This window comes from Zea mays, chromosome 6 (genome assembly GCF_902167145.1).
Source record: "Zea mays cultivar B73 chromosome 6, Zm-B73-REFERENCE-NAM-5.0, whole genome shotgun sequence".
Taxonomy (NCBI): Eukaryota; Viridiplantae; Streptophyta; class Magnoliopsida; order Poales; family Poaceae; genus Zea; species Zea mays.
Genome location: NC_050101.1, coordinates 81,211,865 through 81,219,629, shown reverse-complemented (window position 1 = coordinate 81,219,629; position 7,765 = coordinate 81,211,865). Strand labels below are relative to the sequence as shown.

General features: G+C 44.6%; 1 protein-coding gene across 2 annotated transcripts; it reads right to left on the bottom strand.

The window, feature by feature from the left end:
* Positions 1 to 946: 946 nt before the first annotated feature.
* LOC100272970 (uncharacterized) lies at positions 947 to 5,771 on the bottom strand. Of its 2 annotated transcripts, none has more exons than XM_020538838.3 (4): positions 5,358 to 5,771; positions 2,146 to 2,225; positions 1,893 to 1,942; positions 947 to 1,410 (listed from the first exon to the last, which is right to left on the bottom strand). In XM_020538838.3, exons 1-4 carry the CDS (start codon positions 5,470 to 5,472, stop codon positions 1,386 to 1,388), a joined length of 270 nt encoding a protein of 89 aa, XP_020394427.1. In that variant the 5' UTR covers positions 5,473 to 5,771; the 3' UTR covers positions 947 to 1,385. The 2 variants fall into 2 exon arrangements, with proteins under 2 accessions (XP_020394427.1, NP_001140893.1); NM_001147421.1 differs by having other exon boundaries at positions 961 to 1,410; positions 1,893 to 2,055; positions 5,358 to 5,707.
* Between the last annotated feature and the right edge of the window lie 1,994 nt (positions 5,772 to 7,765).

Genomic DNA, 7,765 nt, shown 5'->3' with positions numbered 1-7,765 from the left:
GCGGCCATCTTCGCGGCGGTTTGCGAGGGTTTTTTGGGGATTGACCCGCACTGGGACCTGTGGATCCATCTCTTCTCCGCGGAGTTCTTCGCCGCGACGACGGAGGTGAAGAAGGTCCGTATGGCGGTGCGGGCTGGTGGCTGCACCCTCCAGCTGAGGCCGGGGCGCGTGCAGCAATACATCCCTGCCTCCCTTGTGTCTTCGTACAAGGGGTGGCAGAACCGGTGGTTTTATCTCCGGAACGACGGCGGGATGCTTCCGCCGTTTTCTCAATGAGTGGTGACTGCCGCCGTCATGAACTAGCGCTGGGGGGCCACGCGCGAGAACCAAGAGAAGCTCCAGCCTATTCTGCAGGCCTTGTAGAAGTTGCGAGATGCGGGCCTTACCGCGACGGGGGTCGTCGCCGCCACTACAACACACCTTACCTTTTATGACATTCACCTTAAGTCATTAATAAGTGAATATATGTCATAGATTGAAATCTATAACGCTTGTGTGACATTTTTTGGTTCGTCATCTATGTGACGTGGCTAAACATGTTCTATGACGAATTGAAGTTTTTCTGTCATTAAAATTGTGACGATTCTACTTCGTCATAGATTTTATGACGTTTAAATATTGTCATTACTCCAAAGAAAAATGTCACTAATAATCAGCTTAAGCCTTGCCATATGGACCAGATTGTCATAAAATCATGCATACCTATGATGTGGAGCTGATGTGACAAATGGTTATAACGCTTATTAATATGACATAGCACTTTTCAATGACAAATTTTGTTGTCATAATTTATAAAATGGCCCATGCTAGTGGTCGGCCAAATTTGTGGCCTCATTAAATCTAATTTGTAATTTTCCATGAATACTATTTTATATTATCAAAATCTATAGCCCATTGAGCAATCTCATTCAAGCGTACAGATGTTCACATAACATATTTCACAAAATTTACACATCCAATGACCAAAATTATAGCAGACATGAGTTCCAATTCATAGATCACAATACGTCTTGCAAGAAGCAACAATGTTCAACAAAACTTGGAGGTACCAGTAACAAAAATCAATAAACTTGGACCTACTAAGTCATACTTGTAAACAACTAGCAACCAATTATTGATAAAACAATTAGACATAGTTCAACCAACAACCAAATTTCAAAACAGAAACGTCCTGCAATAGTTCACTGTTGGGGGCTTAGGAACTTTATGGCCCTGGATTGTGCTGATCCTGATTGAAGCTTAGCAGCTAGTGAAGGAGGGCATGTATTTCTTATGGCGTCTTCTTTAAATCCTCTATTTCCTCAGAATGTTTTACCAAAGTTTCTGATTCCATCTTCATGTTATCCAACTCTTGTCGAAGTTCTGCCGTTTATTGCTTCTCATTCTCAAGGTAATCTAAAGATCTTGGACCTATAAATAAACATAACCTATTACTTCATATCATGCACACACATACAAGCAAGAACAAGAACATAATTAATAAATAATATATTAATATGTAATTAGACACTAAAGCATCAAGTCGTCTATATATATGGGCAGTAACAAGAACCAAGCAAAACACAAAGCATCGAACAAGTTAAACGACTGCTAATTACTTTTCCATTTCTTTGTCTGCTACCTCCTACTGTTTTCTATTACAAGGATGAAAAGAAGAGTGAAAGGTGGATGCATAGATAGAGCCAAGGACAAGGGAGTGTTGTTGGATGCGTACATGACAAGAGCATGGGCAAAAGGTGAAGCACAATGTTTTTTCAATTGCATCAAAATATACCACACATTGTTTCCATACATTTTAATTTTTTTTCTAGATGCTTTCTCAAGGTACATGTTGCAAGTACAACTTATCCAAAGAAAGAAGGGAACATAATTGGTATGTAAAACACTTGTACCTGTGACGATATTGTGCCTCTAGAGGTACTCTTGGAGGCCGAACAAACACCTGCAACACGAAGAAAAGTAGTTGATTTCGACAACCTGAAAAACAGCTTCATTTGCTAACTTTGGTTCATGTCCATCTTGTACTGGTTCACTCATGATGCCTTCCATATCATCCTAGCAAAATGACAGTAGCAAATGTTTCTTACATGGTATTATTCATGTATACTTTATGTAGAGAAGGAATAAAAGTAAACAATCACTTACAATTGCTTTCTGTACAAACTCGGTAAATCCATTGTTTTTGCTATAATGGAAGTTCTTGAATAGATCAACTGAGGTGGGCTCTACATTTCCAAAGGATGTGTAAGTTGCGATGTAGTACCATCTGTAAGTAGTTATTATATATTAAAACAGTTTCATACGTATCAGCTCATCAACCAGTTGGATCCAAGGTAGTAGATCCCAAATTAGACGGCCACTCCATTATTTGGTGCCATGAAGTTGGGTACCAGAAGGTGGATGATCAACAACTCATTTAGGTGAGAACAGATGAGATGAAATCATCAGTCAGACAGATACATAATGAAGGGCCAAATATTTGGAGAGTGAGATCACGCAATCCAGAAAAAGAGTGACATCAGCTCAGGAAAAGGGAAAAAACATGGGAAAAGTGGTGCATATATTTGGTTAATTGTAATAATGTCACAGAAGAACTATGAATGTGTGACCAAAGAAATTATACAGGACAGTTCTCCTTTTTTGACAGCTAAATTTAGTTCTCCTTTTTAACACGTAAATAGCAGAGCGAATACAAAGTTTGTTTAGAGGGGCAGAATTGTGCTGGATGAGTGAGATGGAAAACAGAACAAGGCACCAACCCACACTACAGGACACAATCTGTATGAGAATCTTGACCTTGGCATCTTGCAAATAATAGCAACTGTAAGAGCCCTAGGCAAGAGGGAAATTCCTTAGATTTGAAGCCTGCCTTGTTTTGGTTTGCCCCACACAGCAAGTCAGCAACACTAAAACCTGATGCTGCTATTAGCATGTGTATTGGGCTCAAGAAAGGGGAACACATGGATCAGCAGTCCGCGTGCAGGCATATGTAAGCTCACTATTTTTTTAAAACCAGAGCATAACTGCATTGATGAGGTTACAACTTACACATCCATGGGTGCAAAAGACAATGTATATCCCATATTTTCACTTGTCTAGTTATATAAAATTCTAAGAAGGCATCATTAAAGTAGAATAATAACTTGTTTCCACTAAACCAAGGAGGACAAAACTTTCAAAAGCATCAGTAGGAGCGCCCAGTGCTTTCTCTCTCGTGGATCCCCTATACCAGTCATGTATGTTACATTAACAAAGTGTTTAGCAATGTTATTTGGTCATTCACATCACCAACCGGTAGATTCTCATCAACATTAGACGAATATTACAAAAAGGAAGTCCACAAGCAACACTTTATGATGATAGCAACACTGAAAGGAGTACATTTTTTATTATTCTCAAGAAAAAGTGCCTTGTTAAGTGAATGTAGGTTGTGGAGAACTGAAAGAAAAAACATCAGAGAGATGAGAACTAACGAAACTTTCAGTATACTACCAGCAACAAATAGAACTACTCAAAGATCACTCCTTCCGACTTTTGATGCATTTACTCTAGGGAACATTGATGTCATGGTCAATGAATATTGGTTTGTCAATCATAAATAAATATGGCAAGGAATAGATCGAGTTCAACATCTGAGCATGTAAACAAACTGTAGAGATATGCAGTATCAAGTGTGTTTGAAACATGAATGATAAATAATAGCAGTATGCCTTAATATGCTTTGGTTCTGTACTATCAACTTTCAAGGATATACCAAGATAAACACAGATTGCAGCCAACAAGCTGAGTATTTGACGACCAGCATCAGGGATCAGGTTTAAAGGCAAGTAAAAATGCAACCAAATGAACTGTGAGAATCCACACATGTCTAAAAACACAACACAAAAGATCAAATATATTTTGCTTGCCATTCTCGCTGAATAAAAGATTTGGTCAGACGATTTGAGCCATCGACCAACAACGTACACAAATACTCACAGTACAGATCTTTCTCCATTCTATTAAGAAAAGACAGCTACAATCCTTTATCTTCCGGGGAGAGGAAAGAAGCCTATAGAGAGTACAATTGGCTTGGTGACTCCTCTCTGTAGATGAGAGTTTGCAAGATTCAGAAGCTAGTTAAGTGACCAAACAAGCGTGGATATGTGACCAAATATGTGCGGAGATTGAAATGTTGATGGTGATCATCAGTGAATGAAGTGAGACATGAAAATCTTATACAAGCGTGCAGGTCAACTGGGTTGGTTCAGTTGCAACAGCATCTGAAATAGACACGCGAACTCCAGCAGAATTCCTTCCATGGGGGCAGGAAATTAAACTATTGTCAAACGTAGCCCTTGACAACGTAGATATATAGTATAGGGTCCGTATCGAAGAAGTATAAATACAGACATATACAAGTTAATGGCCAAAGATAACATATATATTGTGGTGACATATGTAGAACTGCTGGAAATATATACTTATACTCAAGCTTGATACATATACATGTGGCGATGCGCTAGTGCAGAAATAAGCTATAGTCCCGGATGGAAACCTCATTTATGTGCAGTGTGTTAATTAATCTAGATCTAGAGACCAGAAGTGCCTGTCTGACAGAATGAATTTTCTGCCAGCTATCGTTGGCTACCAAAAAATGGATCGGAGCTATTTTCCCATATCTATGTATGCAGAGAGTAATCCAAGCATGCTAGAATGACCACACGAAGAACAAATAAAAGTTGCAAATGCAGAATACGTGTTGCAAATCCTAACAAGGAGATACAACAGAATAATACTACTGTCTTCTATTTCTTACCATAATTCTTTAGTAATATTACCTTTGGCATTCGGTCATTGTTGTTACCTTCACTTTTCGGCTGACCCAAAGAAAACATTGCAAGTGACTGCGTTGGATGGAGCTAAGGATAGGCTGCACTTCAAGGTTTCTCCTTGTTAGGATTATAATAGGGACCCATTATAATATGTGTTGCTTCTAAAAAATAGTTTCTGTTTCTATCCGTTTGGTTGATTTTCTATTTCTCTCCCTTCTGGAACTTGGTGTACTGATATGTATGGGGATACAAATTGCTCCTTAATAAACTGACAAGCCAAGTTCATCTGTAGCAGCATTTTTCAGTCTACAGATGCAATCAAGATTTTGGGTTGCCGGAGGCAAGTGGATCCAGAAGCAAAATAGTACCGAACCTAACATCCCAAATTTACCAAGGTAGGTTATGCAGTCCCCTGCCAACTAATCAATTCCCAGTCTAACCTAACCAATCTCACAAAACATCACAGTAATTCCGCTAGCTACCACAGGGAATCAGTGGGAAAGAAAGGCACGGGGATTGGGGAGGACGGGCCGGGATGCGCACCTGTGTCTCGCACGGTGGCGCGGACGGTGTAGCCACGGTCGAGGAGGAGCCTGACGATCCAGGACGCGATGTACGCTGATGCGTCGGTGACGCACACCACCTTCCACATCCCCATTGTCGTGGTCGCAGCAGCAGAGTGGCACGGGCGACGGCGGCGACACGGGCTAGGCGGCGAGGTCGGGAGGAGGAGGAAGGGTCACGGCGGGAGGGACGGCGTGGGAGGGCGAGGCTGGGAGGGAGTGGTACACGGGCTGGGCGGCGTGGTCGGGAGGAGGAGGGCGGGTCGCGGCGGGAGGGACGGCGAGGGTCGGGAGGAACAACGTGGGACGGTGGGAGGGCGAGGCTGGGAGGGAGAGCCGGAGAGGTGAACGGACACGGGGACCTCGCTCAAAGCTAAATTTTTAGTTTCAAAACTGTTTCTATTTTTTTACAGTTTCATTATAATTTTTAGCTATTGGTATATAACAGATTGCTCATGAATACATTAGATCTAAATTTATAGTAATATATTTATGAAAAAATACATGTGGAAAATTCAAAACTTAATCAATTTTATTTAAACATGATTTCATATTCAAACTTGTTTCATTACCATTTTGATGTATTTCATTATTTGTAGTGGGGCCTACAATTTTTCTTTTTTAGAAATTAACAAGAGAACTTATGACGACCAATATTGTCATGAAACAGTGACACTAGCTAATTGTCATGAGATTGAAAGAGTGTTCGTCACAAATATGACATCTTTCATATTTATGACGATTTCGCATTGGTCTTAATGACAAACATTTTCTCTTCGTCACTGAAGTCAATCAGTCCCTACAAAACGTCATAAATAGGAGAGATTTATGACATTTTGATCTATTGTCACGAGGTATTCGTCATAGAAGGCTATATGTGTTGTAGTGCGCTATCCATCGTCGGAGGGTGCTCCCTTTGGCAGAGCGGCGATTGCGGCTCGCGGAGATGAAGTCGGGGGTCGATTCGGAGGGCTCGCGGATGTCCTCGACCTCCCTCTCCGCCGACGACCTCCTCAAGCGGGTAGCAATTATGGTAGGGAGGCCGGATGCTTGCGCCCTTAGCCAGCCCGCGATGCGTCCCGATCGTGGGTATGTGTCCCTGGTAAGTGTCCGATCCTCCTTCTATTTTGCGCCGAGTTGTCTACGCCTTTGATCCTTACTGTTGGGATTTTTGTTCGTCCTCAGGGGTTGAGGATTTATAAACCCGTCTGGCCACCGGTCCCGGAGGACGCGGCGGATCGAGCCGCGCGGAGGCTTGCCACGGAGAAGGAGAAGGAGAAGAAGGACGCGGAAAAGGCCCGAGCTCGCGGGAGGATGCTAGCTCGGGAAGCCTTGGAGAAGCGTCGTCGGATGCAGGCGAGGGATGGGCTCCCGAGGGAGTCGTCGTCGGAGACGCCTGACGATGACGACGATGATGATGTTGATGACGACGAAGATGACGACATGGCGGCCTGACTTGGCCTCAGCCTGGACCCGAGGCTGGGCCAGGGGTCGCCAAGCCTGCCTCTAAGTGGGCTGGCACCATCAGTGCCTGGGGCCGGGACACCAAGGTCCCAATCCGAGGAGTGGAGGCAGGCCGAGGGGGTACTTGACCCCTTGGTCGAGACAATTGTTGTGACTCCAGGGTGTCAGGCCGATCTGCCTGTCCCCCAAGAGTGGGTGCTCGCGCTGGCTACACCGGAGGCAGGTCCCTCGGTCGTCGTGACGACGCCTGGGCAGGACACTCCCTCAGCGCCTCGGGCGTCCGAGGCGGAAACGGTGCCGAAGCCGGTGGCAAGGCAACCCACGGCAGCGCCTGCGGGGATAGGGGCCCGAGGGGCCTCCCCACAGGCACGATTGGCCTTGCCCCGGAGCGGGTAAGTATCTGAGGATACCTTTGTTTTGGTTCTTTCATTGTGTGTCTTGACTTTGCCGTCTCTCTCTTTCAGCAAGCGAAGGCAGGGCTTGGCTAGTCTGGCCCCCACGAAGGCCCTTAAGACGAAGCTGGCCTCGGCGGTCGGTGCTGCGGTGCGCCATGCCGGTTGGTTGGCCTCCGCACAAGGCGCCCTCCAGCGGGGGGCCTAGGCGGCGCGAGTTGCCATGGGGCAAGCCTCCCCGGCTGACCCCCCTGTTGGAGCGGCCATCGTGCTGGGTGAGGTTGCTGATGCGGTCGCGGCCCCGAGCCCTCCTGACTTGTCGTCGGCGCCGACATCGACTCCTGCGGGGGTGATAGTCGCCTAGAGGGGGGGTGAATAGGGCGAAACTGAAATTTACAAATATAAACACAACTACAAGCCGGGTTAGCGTTAGTAATAAAGAAACGAGTCCGCGAGAGAGGGTGGAAAACAAATCGCAAGCAAATGAAGAGTGTGACACGCGGATTTGTTTTACCGAGGTTCGGTTCTTGCA

Coding starts and splice junctions, on each gene's coding strand:
- LOC100272970 (NM_001147421.1), bottom strand. CDS start 5,472: ATGGGGATGTGGAAGGTGGTGTGCGTCACCGACGCATCAGCGTACATC. Junction 2,226..5,357: donor CGCCACCGTGCGAGACACAG/GTGCGCATCCCG, acceptor TTGGAAATGTAG/AGCCCACCTCAGTTGATCTA. Junction 2,056..2,145: donor AGTTTGTACAGAAAGCAATT/GTAAGTGATTGT, acceptor TCATTTTGCTAG/GATGATATGGAAGGCATCAT.